Raw genomic sequence first — 16288 nt, forward strand, 5'->3', positions numbered from 1 at the left:
GGTGACCAGGGAGGTATCGCGGATTGCCGAGGGCTGCCAGGGCGTTCCAAGAGGCTACCAGGCCGTGCCCCAGGGTTCCCGGGAGGTATTGCGGATTGACAGGAGGATTTCAGAGGGGTGCTGGGTGTGCCCGGAGGGTACTGAAGGTTCCAGTACCGGCCGGTGCCCGAGGGGTACCGGGCTGTGCCTGGATCTTGACGGGTGGATGCCTGGGAGGTAACGTGGGGTACCGGGGATCGCTGTGGGGTTCCAGGGGAATACCGGGGGTACTCGGGTGGTATCGGGATGTTGCATCGGGGGTTGCCGGAGGTTTCCAGAGGGGTACCGCGGTGTAACGGGGATTGCCGGGGGTGTTGTAGGGGGTGAACCCTCGGTAGGAGGGTCCCGGGGGTAATTGAGGGGTCCAGGGCATTGCCAGGGAATGCCTGGGGCGTGCTGGGGCCGCTCTCCGGGGCGGGGCGGTACCTGCGCGGCCGCCGCCTCACCTGGGGCGTTGCGGGGCGGGACGGGGCGGGACGCGGCGGGCGGCGACCGGAGCGGCGGCGGCGGCGGCGGCGGCGGCAGCAACGGACGGGCCATGCGGGGGCCGCGCTCCGGGCTCTGCCCGCTCTCCATCTTCATCCTCCTCCTCCTCTCCGGGCTCCTGCCGGCGGCCGCCCTCTCCCCGGCCCCGCCGTGCGTCCTCCCGGGGCTGCGCCGCGGGCCGCTCCCCGCACCAGGTAACTCGCACCGTCGGGGCGCGGCGGCACCGGGACCCCCGGAACACCTCGGGGACGGGCTGGGGCCGCGATCGGGACCGAGATCGCGGCTCCAAGCACTGGGGGGGGGGGGGGCGGCAGGGCCTCCCTCACTGCCGGGATCAGGATCGCTTTGCCTCCGGTGGTGGGGCCGCTGCTTTTCGGGAGGACCTCGCAGTGCCCCGGCTGTGGGGCTGGCGGGGGTCCCCGGGCGTGGGGCTGCGCCATGGGGCTGGCTGGGCTCCTGTGGTCCAGGGCTGTGCTTCCCCCCCGGGCTGTGGGGCTCGGCCATGGGGCTGGCTGTGCCCCGTGGGGCTGGCGGTGCCCGTCTGGTCTCACTGGGCTGGTGGCGGCTGATGCCAGCGCCTTTGGCCCAGCCGTGGGGCGCCCGCTGCGAGCAGGGCTGGGTCCCCGCAGGGTGGGTGTCCGGCGCCGGGCTGGCAGTGGGGCTGGGTGCCCGAGGGCCACCCTTCTCCGGCTGTGGGGTGCGGGCTCTGGCTGGCCTGAGGCCGGGCAGGGTCTTGCTGCTGCCAGCTCTTGGCCCGCTGCCGGAGCTTGGCCCGGGCCCGTTGCCCTCTTCGCTCGGCGGCTCCCGGGAGATTGGGGCTGCCCGGGAACGCGGCCGGAGCCAGCGCTCGTCTAATGGCCGCGGGAGCACTAAAAGCTCTCCTTGGCGGTAAGTGCCAGGGAGGGGCCTCGACCTTTGCCTGCTGTGGACACCACATCCCGTTTCACATCCCTTTGCCATCAGCTCAGTCTGCCAGGACTGGAGGTGGGCGCTGCCGGGCCCCTGCTGTGGGCACAGGCTGGGGTCTGGCCATGCCACTGCGACCCCCGTCCGTGGGCAGCACATGGCCCCGGCACCGACCGTGCGGCTCCGCCTCGGCACCCAGCGGGCACGGTGCCCTGTGGGCCCTCCATGAAGGGACCCCCGAGGACATGGTGGGGTACCCCCTGTGCCGCCTGGCCCTTCGGAGGGAACAGCAACCCGTGCCACAACTGGGGAGCGGGGCTGGGGGCTCCCCATGACGGGGGTGGGGGCTTCCCCGGGCTCCTGGTGCCCAGCTTGCCAAGGGTGTCTGATGCCCCTCCAGCCCCATTAAAGTTCTTTATCGCGGCTATCGCGACTGGGAGGGGCCCCGGTGCTGCCCTCGGGGCACGGTTGCTGCTCCCCACATGTCCCCACCGTCTCCCTCGGGCTCGGTCCCTCCGGTGTGGAGCAGCCGTGGGGCACAGCTCTCCCTGCCCCATTCCTCGCCTTCCGCAGCCCCCCCAGCCCCCCCGGGCCGCTCGGCCGCCCGGAGCTGGCTCAGCTCCGCTAATCCCCTAATCCTTCCCCCGGGGGGTGCGGAGCCGGGGCTGTGTCCAGCACGAGGGATGCAGCGTGGGAGGCGGGGGAGGGAGATTCAGTGCCCAATGATCTGGCCACGGGGGGTTGGGAGCCCCGAGGGGGTGACACACCGGGAGGGGGCTGGGGCAGGGCTCTGCCCGCCCAGGAATTTCCCATCATCTGTGAGACAAAGCCGAAACTTCCACCGAAACTTCCACTGCGCTCCCGTACGGCGCCCGGTGTTCCCTGCCCCGCTCCTGGTGTTCTCTCTCCCTCTTCCACCGTCCCCTGCCTCACTCCGCCTCGGGACTCTGGGGGATTGCAGGGTCCTGGAGCTGGTGGCTGCGGCTCGGGGGTGTCGGGGGAGAGGTCCCCCCCATCCCCCTGACCCCTCACCCTCGCAGGGAGCTCCGGAGGCTGCGCGGGGCCATACAGGACGGAGGAGCCCGATATCGGGGTGCGGGAGGACGGGGGCCCCGTGCGGCTACCGGGGGTGGGCAGGGCGCTCGCCGTACCCCGCCGAGATGCTGGTTCTGCCCGATATGCCGCTGGCCAGCCAGACCCTGCCCCAGTTCCCGCAGAGAGCAGGCGCTCCCCCCAGGTAACGCTGCACCGCATATCCCCCACCCCCTGCTCCCCCAGCCGGCTGTGCCCTCACTCACCCCCGTCCCACAGGAGCTGCCCAGGGCTCCCGCTGCTCTCAGGAGGCAGAAGAGGGATTGGGTGATCCCCCCCATCAAGGTTCCTGAAAATGAGAGGGGCCCCTTCCCCAAAAAGCTGGTTCAGGTATGACACTGGTCAGTCTGGGCTGGGGGTGCATCCCCACTGCATTGGGCAGGGTGTAACGGGGTGGGGGATACTGACCCCATCCCCTTGGTCTGTGTCTCGTCCCAGATCAAATCCAACAGGGACAGAGACACCAAGATCTTCTACAGCATCACAGGGCAGGGAGCGGATGCCCCTCCCGAGGGCATCTTCACCATTGAGAAGGAGTCGGGCTGGATGAAAGTGACGCAGCCGCTGGACCGCGAGCACATTGACAAGTACCACGTAGGTCCTTGCCTGGGGACACCAGGGGGATGTTGGGGTGCTCTGCCAGGCCCCCCACTCACACCCTACCCCGCAGCTCTTCTCCCACGCCGTGTCTGAGAACGGGAAGCCAGTGGAGGAGCCGATGGAGATCATTGTGACAGTGACGGACCAGAATGACAACAAGCCCCAGTTCACACAGGAAGTGTTCAGGGGCTCTGTGCCAGAGGGAGCTTTGCCAGGTAGGACAGGTGGTCCCGTGCGGTCACCAGGCCATTCTCGGGGTGCACGGCCAGCCAGCCCGCCAGGCTTTGCCTTGGGGAAGCTCTGCATCCCACCAGCCATGTTCCTTGGGCACAGCCCCAGCACTGTGCCCCCCAGCATCCCACTTACCTGCGCATCCACATCCCCAGGCACCTCCATCATGCAGGTGACAGCCACGGATGCGGACGATGCAGTGGAGACCTACAATGGTGTCATCGCCTACTCCATCCTCAGCCAGGAGCCACGGGAGCCCCAGCCCCAAATGTTCACTGTCAACCGGGCCACTGGCACCCTCAGCGTGATTGCCAGTGGCCTCGACCGGGAGGTGGGCTCTGCAGCACTGTGGGGCAGGGGTCCCAGCCCCAAGCAGGGACTGACACAGTGCCTGTCTGTCTGTCCACCACAGCGTGTGCGGGAGTACACGCTGACCGTGCAGGCAGCTGACCTGGATGGTGAGGGACTGACCACCACAGCGCTGGCCGTCATTGAGATCGCTGATGTCAATGACAATGCCCCCGAGTTTGACCCCAAAATGGTAATGTGGGCACCCCTACTGGGTGTGACTTTCCCTGGTGCCCGCTGGGCCCTGGTGCTGAGGGTGCCCCTGACCTGCAGTACGAGGCGACCGTGCCGGAGAACGTGGCCGGGCGGGAGGTGGCCCGGCTGGCTGTCACCGACCTGGATGAGCCCGGCACGCCGGCGTGGCGAGCTGTCTACTCCATCCTGCGCGGCAACGACGGGGGTGCCTTTGCCATCACCACTGACCCCGCCACCAACGAGGGCATCCTCCGCACTGCCAAGGTCTTTGTCATCCCACGTCCCTCATTGCTGCCCCACAGAGGAGTCCTGCTTGTCCCACTCTCACTGCCTCTGTCTCCCCCTCTCCCAGGGTCTGGACTATGAGGCCAAGCAGCAGTTCGTGCTCCACGTGGCAGTGGCCAACGAGGTCCCCTTCATCGTGAAGCTGCCGATGGCCACTGCTACGGTGACAGTCACTGTGGAGGATGTCAATGAGGCCCCGGTGTTCGTGCCACCGGTGCAGCTGGCCACGGTGTCAGAGGATGTGCCCCCGGGGCAGACCCTCACAGCCTGCACAGCCCAGGACCCTGACAAGGCACAGGGCCAGAGGATCAAGTGAGCGGGGACAGGGTTGGAGTGGAGGTTTGGGGGGGTCTCCGCTGCCCCTCGCCATAGCACCAGCTCCCTGTGCCCCCCAGGTACCTGGTGGGGCACGACCCGGCGGGCTGGCTGGCCGTGCACCCCGAGAATGGCCTGGTGACTGCACGGGACCACCTGGACCGCGAGTCCCCCTTCGTCAAGAACAGCACCTACATAGCTGTGCTGCTGGCCGTGGATGATGGTGAGGGACATGAAAGGGCCCTTGTTCCCCGTCCCGCGTGAGGGGCACATGCTGCCATCACCAGGAAACACATCCCAGCTCCAGCATGGGGCAGTATGGGGGCTGCCTGGCCCCACCCTTGCCTGGGGAACCCCAGCTCCCTGAGGATCCTGGGTTTGGGACTGCCCCCTCCAGCATCACTCCTTGCTGTTCCCACCCTTGCCCAGAGAGTCTCTGTCCCCGGGAAAGTCTTGGTTTTGAGCCTCCTCCTGTCCACATGCCTGCTTAGTCACCCATGTCCCCGTGAGAGCCCTGGGTTTGGGGTCCCCCCTCCAGAATTGTCCCCACCAGGCTCACCGCCGGCCACGGGCACGGGCACGCTACTCCTCACCCTGCTCGATGTGAACGACAACGGCCCCGAGGCCGAGCCACGGGACATCACTGTCTGCCAGCGCAGTCCCCAGCCCCAGCTCCTCACCATCACCGACCGGGACCTGCCCCCCAACACCGGCCCCTTCCGCGCTGAGCTCACCCACGGCTCGGGGGACAGCTGGGCTGTGGAAGTGGGGGACACAGGTATTGCAGGGGGCCTGAACATAATGTGGGGGGTCCTCGGCAGAGGCAGCTGTGCCATGGCTGCGTTCCTGGTGCGTTGTCCGTGAGCCCCCAATCTCACGTAGGTGACACAGTGACACTGCAGCTGGTGGCACCGCTGGAGCCGGACACCTACAGCGTGTACCTGCGGCTGCTGGACCAGCCGGGCAGAGCCCAAGTGACCATTGTCACCGCAAGGGTCTGCGCCTGCGAGGGGCAGGCACAGGGCTGTCCCCAGAGGTCCCAGCCTGTCACCGCCCTGCCCTTCGTCCTCGCCACCCTGGGCGCACTGCTGGCCCTGCTGCGTGAGTGGGGATCCTGGGGCTCCTGGGGCTGTGGGGGTACCCCAGCTCTGGGCACAGTGGGGGACACATGTCCCTGCTGATGGCACTCTTCCCCCCAGTCATCCTGCTGCTGCTGCTGCTCTTCATGAGGAGGAGGAAGGTTACGAAGGAGCCGCTGCTGCTGCCTGAAGATGACACAAGGGACAACATCTTCTACTACGGGGAGGAGGGTGGCGGCGAGGAGGACCAGGTGGGTGTGGGGGTCAGGGGCCTGGTGACAGCGTGAGCAACCTGACTCTGCCCTCTCCATGTGTGTGTCCCCAGAACTACGACCTGAGCCAGCTGCACCGGGGGCTGGACGCCCGGCCCGAGGTGATCCGCAATGACGTGGCTCCCACCCTCCTGCCAGCCCCCCAGTACCGGCCCCGCCCCGCCAACCCCGACGATATCGGAAACTTCATCGACGAGGTGAGTCCTGAGCTGGAGAGCCTAGGGGGTGACACGTCCCTGCCACACCAGCGCAGGGGACACAGGTGCTGACCCCTCTGTTCCCCCAGAACCTGAAGGCGGCCGACACGGACCCCACGGCCCCCCCCTACGACTCGCTGCTGGTGTTCGACTACGAGGGCAGCGGCTCGGAGGCCACATCGCTCAGCTCCCTCAACTCCTCTGCCTCCGACGGCGACCAGGACTACGACTACCTCAACGACTGGGGCGGCCGCTTCCGCAAGCTGGCCGAGCTCTATGGCGGCGGCGAGGAGGACGATTAGGGACCCCCAGCCCGCTGCTGCCCCCGCCTTATTGCTGCTTTTGTGCCTTGGGGGCTCCCCCTGCTGTGCCTCCCCACCCCAGCGCAGCCCCCTCACCTCGTCGCCTGCATTTTTGTGGTTATTATCTGTTTTTTAAGGTATGGAATGATGGCGTGTGATGCTGCGGACAAGGGGATGGGAGCTGGGTCAGTTTTAATAAAGGATTTGGTTTTTTTAGATGTTCTAGGCTCTGTGTCACTTTGTGCCCTGGAGATCGGTGCTGCCCCCAGCCCTGCAATGACCCCTCCCCAGCCCTATCTCCCCTTGCCCACTGCAGTGTGGAACCTATGGCACAGCTGCAGTGTCACCCGTGCAGGGGCAGTGCCCATGCCCCCCGCTCCAGGATGTCTTTGTCCCCAGGGGGTGCTGATGGGCATGGGCAGTGCTCTGACTGCCAATCTGTCCATGGGAGTGACACTGGTGGCATTGGGCATTCCTGATGCTAAATCTCTCCTGGCCTGGGCAGCCAGAGCCCTGCTGCCACCCCAACCCCCTGAGATGACCATGGGTGCTAGCATGGGTGGGCACAGCAGCCTCTGGCCTTGGCAGGACCCCAAGTTCTGGGGATCTCCCAGTGGCTCCAGGATCAGCTCCTGACACATGGGATGGGGGTCCCTGGGGGTCCCCTTCCATAGGGTCCCCTTCCCCAGCTGTGCTGTGCTTTGGGACAGAGGGGCATAGGGGAAGCTGGGGACTGCAGCATCCTGAGGGGCCCTTCCTACCCGAGGAGCCCCTGGGTATGACGTTTGTCCCCTGCTGCAGAGCTGGGATCTGGGGCTGTGGCATGGGGGCACCCTGGGGAACTCCTGGCCCGTCATCCACCAACACCCACCCTGCTCCCACTGCCCTGGACGGGAGAGGCATGGAAAGCAGGAGAAATGTGTGGCTGGGGCTGGGAATATCAGAGGCACGAGGAGCCGCGGGTACCTGGGACGGGCGGAGCACCAGGGATGTAGAGGGTACCGGGGGCTGGTGGGGTACTGGGGGTACCACGGTACCGGGGACCGTGGGAGAAGTACCGCACCAGTACCGTGGGGGGTTCCGGGATACCGGGCGTCGGAGGTACCGGGAATACCGGGATTCCGGGTGCGGGCGGGGCGGGACCGCCTCCCGTCGGGGCGGGACGGGGCGGTTCTCGGCGGGGCCGACACCTGCGAGGAGGGATCGGGAGGGGACCGGACACACCTGCGACTCCGTGGCGGCAGCGCCCGATCCCTCCGGCACCAACCGGCACCGGCTATGGGGCGACGGGCGGGTTGCTCGGTCCCGCTCTGCCTCCTCTTCCTCCTGCTCCAGGTGAGCCACGGAATGGGGCGGCAGGACTCCGCCTGGGACCCTGCCGAGACCCTGCCCGGGGCAGCGGGACCTTGCTCGGGACCCTGCCCGGTGCTAACGAATGTCTCCGGGCAGAGCGGGCAGCGGCTGTGCCAGCGAGCAGCGTCGTGCCAGCCCGGCTTCGCCGCCGAGACCTTCACTCTGACGGTGCCGCGGGACAGCGTGGCGGCGGGACGGGCCCTGGGACGGGGTAAGGACACGGGGCAACCGGGTATGGAGGCCAGAGTGGCTGTGAGGATGAGGACGGGACTATGGGTACAGGGGGGTGTGTGGGACAGGGGTGGGCAATGCGGGACATAAAGCCGTGTCTCCGTGCCCGAGTGGTGCTGGCGTGGCCACGGGGATGGGGCCGTGGGGACAGTGCTGTGGGAGCGGGGATGGCGCTGTGGTGGTGGGGACAGTGCCACGACGGTGGGGACGGGCTTGCTGTGGTGGCAGGTGGCATGGGGGACCTGGTGGTTCCACACGCAGCGGCGGGGCCGCACTGAGGGCACTGCTGGTCCCAGCGCAAGCAGCAGTCAGGGGTCCTGGCACGGCGGGACAGCGTCGTGGTGCGGGGGCAGCGGCAGCCGCTCCCCGGGGTGCGCCGGCGCGGGCGGCGCTGACTCAGGCACCACGGACCTGTTGGGGCCAGCAGGCTGGGGTGTGGGGCACGCAGGCGCCTGCCCTGCCCCGTGCCTCACCTGGCACCTGGGTTCACCAGGGTGAGCCCTGCTTTGGACCCACTGTGTAGGCCCCCAGGCCAGCTCTTGGCATGGGGATGGGCACCAGGATGGGCTCCTGGGCTTTTAGGGATGTTGGTGTCCCACTGTGTTGGCACTAACGCCCTGTTCTGGTATGGCAAGGCGGCACTGGGGACTTGTGTGCTGGGGACCTGCTGCCACTCTGGGGCCCTCCAAAAGGGACTCTGGGTGCTCTGGGGCTGTGTGCAGTGGCTGTCACCATCTGCACCAGCATTCGTGGCTGAGAGTGGTGCTGGCACTGCAGTGTGTGTGCCAGGGTGGCTGGGTGGGCACAGGGCCAAGGGGTACTGAGCACCCAGTGCTGCACCAAGGCTTCCAAACATCCTCGGCTCTGTAACGGCTTCGCCTGGGAGAGCCAGGAATTGGACCCTGCCCCATACCCCAGGAATTGTGTTTGTTTGCCTTGTGGTTGATCATTAACATGCACAAGTCGATGCCCATCAGGGCTGGGCCTGATACGAGGGTGATGGGCAGCCCTGTGACTTCCCTGCAGCACCAAGACCTGCTTGAAATCCTCTGTCCCGGCACCAGCACTTTTCAGTTTTGAGTTCCGGGCACAGCCAGGGCGTGGGAGGAAGGAAGGGACTGTCTGCCCTTGAGGCCTGTGTGGCACCCAGTGATTCATAGCTGTGCCACAGCAATGCCAGCCGTGGGGTGGTCGAGCCTGGTGGATGCCAGGCCATGCTGGGCCACGGAGCACCCCAAAGCTTGCAGCCAGGCTGACGAGCTGGCCTGTAATTAGCTTGATGAGTTGAGCATGGTGTTTTCCCTCCAACAGGCCCAGACAAGCCCCGCGCAGCGCCTGGGCGGCAAACAGCAACACCTGCGTGGGGGCTGCGGCACCGCCAGGGCTCTGCTCCGCGGGTCGGGGGGCTCTGGGGTGGTGGGGGCTGGGATAGTGCCCGTCAGTCCTGGGTGGAGAAACCTCGAGAGTCTGAAGTCACAGCGAAACTGGGGTGACGTCAGCGGGATGTGTCACCTGCAGCACCTTCACCCTGGGGTGAGCCCCCTGCCCTGGCACAGCTGCATGTGCGCAACACACTGGGTGGTGGCACTGCAGGGATGGGGACACCCTGCTCTGTCTGTGCCCAGCCCCACTGAGACCTCACAGGACATGAGGTGGCTTTGGGGGGCTGCCCTGATCCCCTGTGTGGGGTCTCAGCCCCACACCCTGTTTGGCAGCCTGGTTGTACCAGTCTGGTTGTCCCAGTGTCCTGTAGGTGGTGGCGGGGGACTGAAGTGGGGGGATGCCCCTGTAAGACTCTCTGAGTTCTTCTTTTCTCCCACCCCCATCATTCCCAGGAAAGGGCCCCCCCTCCACCCCCCCCAACTCCCAGCCCCGGGGAGAGGAGGGCTGGGGCCAGCCCTCCTTCAGCCGAGCTGGAAAAACAGGTTGTGCACAGCCAGGTGGGAAGGGGGGGAGTTGGAGGGGGAAGAGCGGGGAGGGGGGAGCGGGTTCTGAGCACCCTCCTCGGACGCAGTGCGAGCTGAGCACTGAGCGCTCATTGCACCCCGTGTGGGGCTGGGGGCCCCGTGCCGCCCCTCGCTGCACCCACCGGGCCCCGAGCCAGGGCCAGGGCCGAGCACTGGGGCTGCGCCCGCGGCTGCCTCTCCTTCCCCGCCTGCCCCGGCACGTTCCTGCCGAGCCGGCCCCACCGGCTCCGCCAGCCCTGGCCGGGGGTCCCGCCGTGGGGCTGAGCATCGCGCCGGCGGCTCCTCCCGGGCCGGGTCGGGGGCACCGTGGTGGGCAGGGGGGCAGCGATTGCACCCCGCTCCGTCCCACAGCCACCCCGCATTCCTGGGCTGCTCGTGGGCTGACGTAAGCCACGGGCCCCGTTCCGTTCCGTTCGTGCCCACCCGGGCACGTCCCCTTGCCGAGGCGCGGGTCACGCCGGGGCGATGGTGGCAGTGCTGGCTCCGGGGCCTGGGTGCCGCTGGCTCCAACAGCCCTCTCCCAGACAAAGGGTGTTTGTTCGGGAGCTCATGTGATGCCCGCTGACCGCTGCCTCGTGGCGGCCCAGCTCTACTGCGCCCAGCCGGGTGCCCAGCTAGTGACACCGGGCCCCGCCTGCCCGCTGAACCTGGGGTTGGGGGTCCCGGAGGTACCTGGGCAGGTTGAGGGGCCTGACCGCCAGGGCACTGGGTGCCAGTGCAGGTGGATGACTGCTGCCCTTGTTTTTATTGAAAAAGCAGCCGGAGCAGCATGGGCACAGTGGTGGTGACATGCTATGCTTGGGGACATGCTGTGCCACAGGGATACACCCATATGGGGATGCCCCGTGCCTGGTGCCAGGCAATATATGGTGCTGGGGACTGGGACATGCTGTGCCAGGTGCCACTTGCCCCATTGTCACTGTCCAGCAGGGATCCTCTGGCACAGTAGGTCCTGCCATGTCCCATCCTGGACCAAAGCCAGAGCAGGGATGCACTGTGTCTTGTGCCCAGGATGGAATCCTGGCAGGGCATCTGTCACTATGTGTGGAGCATTCCCACCGCTGCTGTGACCCCAGACCCCAGGCTGCGGGAGTGGGGCTGTGCTGTGTGTGCCCATGTCCCCAGAACCCTCTGCCACTCGGTCCCTTGTCCCCAGTGAGCTTTGTGGACTGTGGTGAGTCACACCGTGCCGCCTTCCTCCCGGATGACACGCGCTTCAAGGTGAGCAGGGATGGCATTGTCTCTGCCACCCGGCCCCTGCAGCTCCAGCAGCGGGAGATCACCTTTGCTGTGCACACCTGGGACACCACGGGCAAGAAGCATTCAGCCAAGGTGACCCTGCGCCGGCGGTGGCACCAGCACCGACACCACGAGCGGATGCAGCAGGTAAAGCACAGCCCCACTCCCTGGGGTCACAGCAGCCCCTGTCTCTGGTGCAGAGGGCTCAGCAAGGTGCTGGCACTGAGCAGAGCCACTGTCCCAACAGGACACAGTACCGGACATGCTGACCTTCCCAGAGCATGGGCACGGCCTCCGGCGGCAGAAGAGGGACTGGGTCATCCCTCCCATCAACTGCCCTGAGAATGAGCGGGGGCCCTTCCCCAAGAAGCTGGTGCAGGTATGTGTCCCCACAGGAACCAGGCAGGGTCCAGGGGCGTCCCCAGAGTGCTGGGACATGTCTCCACCCGCTTGTTCCTGCCTCGCTGCCAGATCAAATCCAACAAGGACAAGGAGACCAAGGTTTTCTACAGCATCACGGGGCAGGGAGCGGATACCATCCCCGTGGGTGTCTTCATCATCGAGCGGGAGACGGGGTGGCTGGAGGTGACAAAACCCCTGGACCGGGAGGAGAAGGATAAATACGTGGTGAGTGAGGTGGCATCTGTGGCGGGACGGGGACAGTCCTGGGGACTGCACACACACTGACTGTGCCCTTGCAGCTCTACTCCCACGCCGTGTCGGCCAACGGGCAGCCTGTGGAAGACCCCATGGAGATCATCATCACCGTCACTGACCAGAACGACAACCGGCCCGTCTTCACCCAGCAAGTCTTTGTTGGCTACATCGAGGAGAACGCAAAGCCGGGTATGTGGGGGGCTCTGAGCTGGGACCACACAGAGAGAGCAATCAATGCCAGGGTGTCCAGTGGATTCTGTCCCATCATTAAAATCTCCCTGGCTTGTCCCCATGTCCAGGCACATCTGTGATGACCGTGAACGCTACGGATGCAGATGATGCGATCAATGTGAACAATGGCATCATCGGCTACTCCATCCTCAGTGAGGAGCCCAAGGGTGCACAGACCATGTTCACCATCAACGCCGAGAAGGGCATCATCAGTGTCATTGGCACAGGACTGGACCGGGAGGTGGGCACCTTGCCACAGCCCAAGGGAACCTGTGGCTACTCCACAGTGGGATGTGCCACGGGGAGAATGGGATACTGCAGCCCTGGGGTCCATCTGGTTTCTGGATGTGACATCCGTGGGTCACTGTCCCTGGCTGTAGGGGTGTCTACTGCCTTAAGCCCACCAGGAGCTATGGTGGGGACACTCTAGGAACCCCCAGCCTTGCTGAGCCCTGGAGTGGGTACAGTGCCGGCCCCTTGGGTGGGCAGCTGGGACATCGACTGCCTCTGTGCCAGCAGGAAACAGTGAGGTTGGAGAAGGATGGAGGGGCAGGCAGGTGATACCTGGTGGAGGGGAACACCCCAGTCCCCACCAGCCCTAACTGGGGTGATTTTGCTCTGCAGACCACTCCCAACTACACACTGATCATCCAGGCTGCAGACCAGGAAGGCAGTGGCCTGACCAACACTGCCACCGCCATCATCAAAGTCACTGATGCCAACGACAACCCTCCCGTCTTCAACCCCACCACGGTACCACCCAGCCCCAGCCACTGCCCTCCCCGGCCATCGTGGCACAAGCCCCCTCCTGGGGTGCCTGGGGCCACACAGGTGACTGTCCCTGTCCCATCTTGCAGTATGAGGGGTTAGTGGACGAGAACCAGGTGGGGGTGCTGGTGGCCCGGCTGCATGTGACAGACCAGGACCTGCCAGGCTCCCCAGCCTGGCACGCCGTCTACCGCATCCAGAGCGGGGACCCGCAGGGCGACTTCGAGATCACCACTGACCCCAAAACGAACGATGGGCTCCTGAAAACTGCCAAGGTGGGTCCTGCTGCCGCATGGCTGCCTCAGCACCAGCTGACTCCCTGCTGGCACTACCCGGCTTCTCTCCCACCCCCAGGGCCTGGATTATGAGACCCAGAACCGGTACAAGCTCGTGGTGTCAGTGGAGAACGAGGTCCCCTTCACCGTGGCCCTGAATCCTGCCACAGCCAATGTCCTGGTGGTGGTCACGGACGTGAATGAAGCCCCGATCTTCATGCCCCCAGTCAAGCAGGTGGAGGTGATGGAGGATGTGCCAGTGGGATACCAGATCACCTCCTACACAGCCCAGGACCCCGACAAGGACCAGAGACAGAAAATCACGTGAGTGGAGGGTGATGCTGGCAGGGGCTTTGCTGGGATGTCCGAGGGGCTGCGCTGCACCGTGTGCCCCTTCCTCTCCCCCTGCTGACCCCTGGCTGCCCCCAGGTATCGCATGGGCAGCGACCCCGCGGGGTGGCTGGCCATTGACCCTGAGAATGGCATCGTCACGGCAGCCCAGCCACTGGACCGGGAGTCGGCACATGCCATCAACAGCACCTACAAGGCCATCATCCTGGCCGTAGACAACGGTGAGGATGGCCAACTGCTGCCCCCGTGCCCATCTCCATGTCCCCCCATGGGGTGCAGGCCCCTCCCTGCGTGCCTGGCTGACTCTTAGTCCAACAGGGTCACCAAACTATGGCACCGGCACGGGGACACTGCTCCTCCTGCTTCAGGATGTGAATGACAACGGGCCCGTGCCAGAGCCCCGGAGCTTCGACATCTGCAACCGGCAGCCCGAGGAGCAGACACTGAAGATCATCGACAAGGACCTGCCCCCCAACACCCACCCCTTCAAGGCAGAGCTGATGCACGGCTCTGGCAGCAACTGGACTGCCAGCGTGGTGCAACCAGGTGGGTGCCACCTGCTCTGGTGCTGGGCCCTGCAATGAGTGCTAGGCTGGGGACCTGCCATGGGGCAAAGTCCTGTGCCAGTGCCAAGGGTGTTCGCAGACCAGAACTGGGAAAGGGGCTGGAGCACCAGGAGTGGCTGAGGGAGCTGGGGAGGCTCAGGAGGAACCTTCTCACTCTCCACAACTTACTGGCAGGAGGGTGCAGCCAGGTGAGGGTCAGGATCTGCTCCTAAGATACAGGACAAGGGGAAACAACCTCGAGTTGTGACAGGAAAGATTTAGATTGGATATTGGGGAAAATTCATTAATGTAAAAGGTGCTCAGACATTGGAAGAGGCTGCCCAGGGCAGTGGTGGAGTCCCCATCCCTAGAGGGATTTAAGAGCTGTGTGAATGTGGCACTTGTGGAAATGGGTCAGTGGTGGCCTTGGCAGTGCTGGGGGATGGCTGGACTCAATAACCTTGGAGACCTTTTCCAACCCAAATGATTCTGTGGTTCGCCAAGACGAGGTGAAGCTGAGCATGAAGAAAGAGCTGGAGCCAGGCGAGTACAGCATCTTCCTGAAGCTGCTGGATGTGCAGGGCAAGGAGCAGATCACGCCGGTGCGAGCCCAGGTGTGCAGCTGCGAGGGGCCAGCCAAGAACTGCGAGCGGCGAGCGTTCATCTCCGGTGGCATGGGCGTGCCTGCCATCCTGGGCATCCTGGGGGGCATCCTGGCGCTGCTCAGTGAGTACCCGGGAACGAGGATGGGAGGGACAGAGTGCTGCCCTGACTCCCTCCCTCCAGAGCTGACACCCCCTCCCTGTGCCTGCAGTCCTCCTGCTGCTGCTGCTGCTCTTCGCGAGGAGGAGGAAGGTGGTGAAGGAACCACTGCTCCCACCCGAGGATGACATGCGGGACAACGTGTACCACTATGACGAGGAGGGCGGTGGCGAGGAGGACCAGGTGGGGATGGCTGTGATTGCTGGACCCTGCCCACCAAGTGGTGGCGGCGGTGCCCACGGCTGTCCCTCGAGCCTTGACCCCTCCTGTCCCCCCAGGACTACGACCTGAGCCAGCTGCACCGGGGGCTGGACGCCCGGCCCGAGGTGATCCGCAATGACGTGGCTCCCCCGCTCATGGCGGCCCCCCAGTACCGGCCCCGCCCCGCCAACCCCGACGAGATCGGAAACTTCATTGACGAGGTGAGTCCTGAGCTGGAGAGCCTAGGGGGTGACACGTCCCTGCCACACCAGCGCAGGGGACACAGGTGCTGACCCCTCTGTTCCCCCAGAACCTGAAGGCGGCCGACACGGACCCCACGGCCCCCCCCTACGACTCGCTGCTGGTGTTCGACTACGAGGGCAGCGGCTCGGAGGCCACATCGCTCAGCTCCCTCAACTCCTCTGCCTCCGACGGCGACCAGGACTACGACTACCTCAACGACTGGGGCGGCCGCTTCCGCAAGCTGGCCGAGCTCTATGGCGGCGGCGAGGAGGACGATTAGGGACCCCCAGCCCGCTGCTGCCACCTCATTTCACCCCTCTGGACACACGTCGGTCTCTGTCCGGGGTGGCCAAACCCCTCCAACACCTCCTGAACCCCGTGCCCATGTCTCCCTCAATGAGAAAAGCTCAGTCTCACTGGGGATGGGGGGTTTTGGGGTAGTCTGGGTGTTTCCTGGCCCCCTTGGCTCCAGGGCATGGAAGAGTTTAGTCCATTCCCTATCCTGGAACTGAGGTGCTCCCAGCTGTGGGGGGCAGGATCACGTCCTTCTTCCCTTTTCCATGAGGGAAAAAAGGGTTTCTCTGGAGGTCTCCAAAATACCTCGTGCTCCCAGCCCCACATAGGCTCAGAGCATGAACCTAGTGATGGAGAAGTGCAACGAGGCACTCAATCAACACAGACCAAAGATGCACCATCACAGGAAATTGTATTTACTACAGTATGTACAGGCAGATTTCTATTTTTCTGTATCCCAGATTATGGTTTGATTTCCTCCCATGTTGTGCCAGTTGTAATTAGCGTGCAGTCATTGAAAGGTGCTTTCCAAAATCAAAGGGCTTTCCCAAAATCCCAACCTCTGAGTTTAGCTGTCGCCACAGTTTGTATTTTTTATCATGGGAAAAGGGTCTGATGCAAGCTGGGAAGCCAGCAGTGGGCAAGTGTTGATTGCATGGTTTTTATACAAAATTGAAATAATAAATTGTTTTAAGAAAAATAAACAACTTGTCTGTGCGTGGGGCTCTGCCGGTGCTCAAAGGCTTTAGCTGCTGTGCAGGTGTGGCCACGGCCCCCTCCACAGGGAAAGCAGAATCACGGAATGTGGAAACCCAGGGCACCGG

At 64.9% G+C, this 16288-nt stretch overlaps 2 protein-coding genes across 2 annotated transcripts; both read left to right on the forward strand.

Annotated features, from left to right (window-relative positions):
* The first annotated feature begins 528 nt into the window (after nucleotides 1-528).
* LOC137481491 (B-cadherin-like) lies at nucleotides 529-6565 on the forward strand. Its single transcript, XM_068203256.1, has 15 exons — nucleotides 529-719; nucleotides 2472-2668; nucleotides 2743-2853; nucleotides 2962-3117; nucleotides 3194-3338; nucleotides 3510-3685; nucleotides 3767-3895; nucleotides 3976-4161; nucleotides 4250-4494; nucleotides 4578-4720; nucleotides 5051-5275; nucleotides 5380-5598; nucleotides 5697-5827; nucleotides 5902-6045; nucleotides 6135-6565. The coding sequence occupies exons 1-15, from the start codon at nucleotides 578-580 to the stop codon at nucleotides 6345-6347; spliced, it is 2562 nt and encodes an 853-aa protein (XP_068059357.1). The 5' UTR covers nucleotides 529-577; the 3' UTR covers nucleotides 6348-6565.
* A 968-nt stretch (nucleotides 6566-7533) lies between these two features.
* LOC137481492 (cadherin-1-like) lies at nucleotides 7534-16219 on the forward strand. The gene is made up of 16 exons (XM_068203257.1): nucleotides 7534-7682; nucleotides 7797-7911; nucleotides 11055-11284; nucleotides 11385-11516; nucleotides 11609-11764; nucleotides 11839-11983; nucleotides 12094-12266; nucleotides 12650-12778; nucleotides 12883-13068; nucleotides 13148-13392; nucleotides 13498-13640; nucleotides 13738-13965; nucleotides 14469-14690; nucleotides 14779-14909; nucleotides 15005-15148; nucleotides 15238-16219. Exons 1-16 carry the CDS (start codon nucleotides 7626-7628, stop codon nucleotides 15448-15450), a joined length of 2649 nt encoding a protein of 882 aa, XP_068059358.1. The 5' UTR covers nucleotides 7534-7625; the 3' UTR covers nucleotides 15451-16219.
* The last annotated feature ends 69 nt before the right edge of the window (nucleotides 16220-16288 follow it).

Source organism: Anomalospiza imberbis, chromosome 12 (assembly GCF_031753505.1).
Source record: "Anomalospiza imberbis isolate Cuckoo-Finch-1a 21T00152 chromosome 12, ASM3175350v1, whole genome shotgun sequence".
Classification (NCBI taxonomy): Eukaryota; Metazoa; Chordata; class Aves; order Passeriformes; family Viduidae; genus Anomalospiza; species Anomalospiza imberbis.

Bases quoted from the DNA above. Each gene is read 5' to 3' on its own strand.
- LOC137481491 (XM_068203256.1), top strand. From the start codon at position 578: ATGCGGGGGCCGCGCTCCGGGCTCTGCCCGCTCTCCATCTTCATCCTC. The intron at 2,669-2,742 runs GTAACGCTGCAC...CCCGTCCCACAG, and splicing joins AGAGCAGGCGCTCCCCCCAG to GAGCTGCCCAGGGCTCCCGC. The intron at 4,495-4,577 runs GTGAGCGGGGAC...TGTGCCCCCCAG, and splicing joins GCACAGGGCCAGAGGATCAA to GTACCTGGTGGGGCACGACC.
- LOC137481492 (XM_068203257.1), top strand. From the start codon at position 7,626: ATGGGGCGACGGGCGGGTTGCTCGGTCCCGCTCTGCCTCCTCTTCCTC. The intron at 7,683-7,796 runs GTGAGCCACGGA...GTCTCCGGGCAG, and splicing joins TCCTCTTCCTCCTGCTCCAG to AGCGGGCAGCGGCTGTGCCA. The intron at 13,641-13,737 runs GTGAGGATGGCC...TTAGTCCAACAG, and splicing joins CATCCTGGCCGTAGACAACG to GGTCACCAAACTATGGCACC.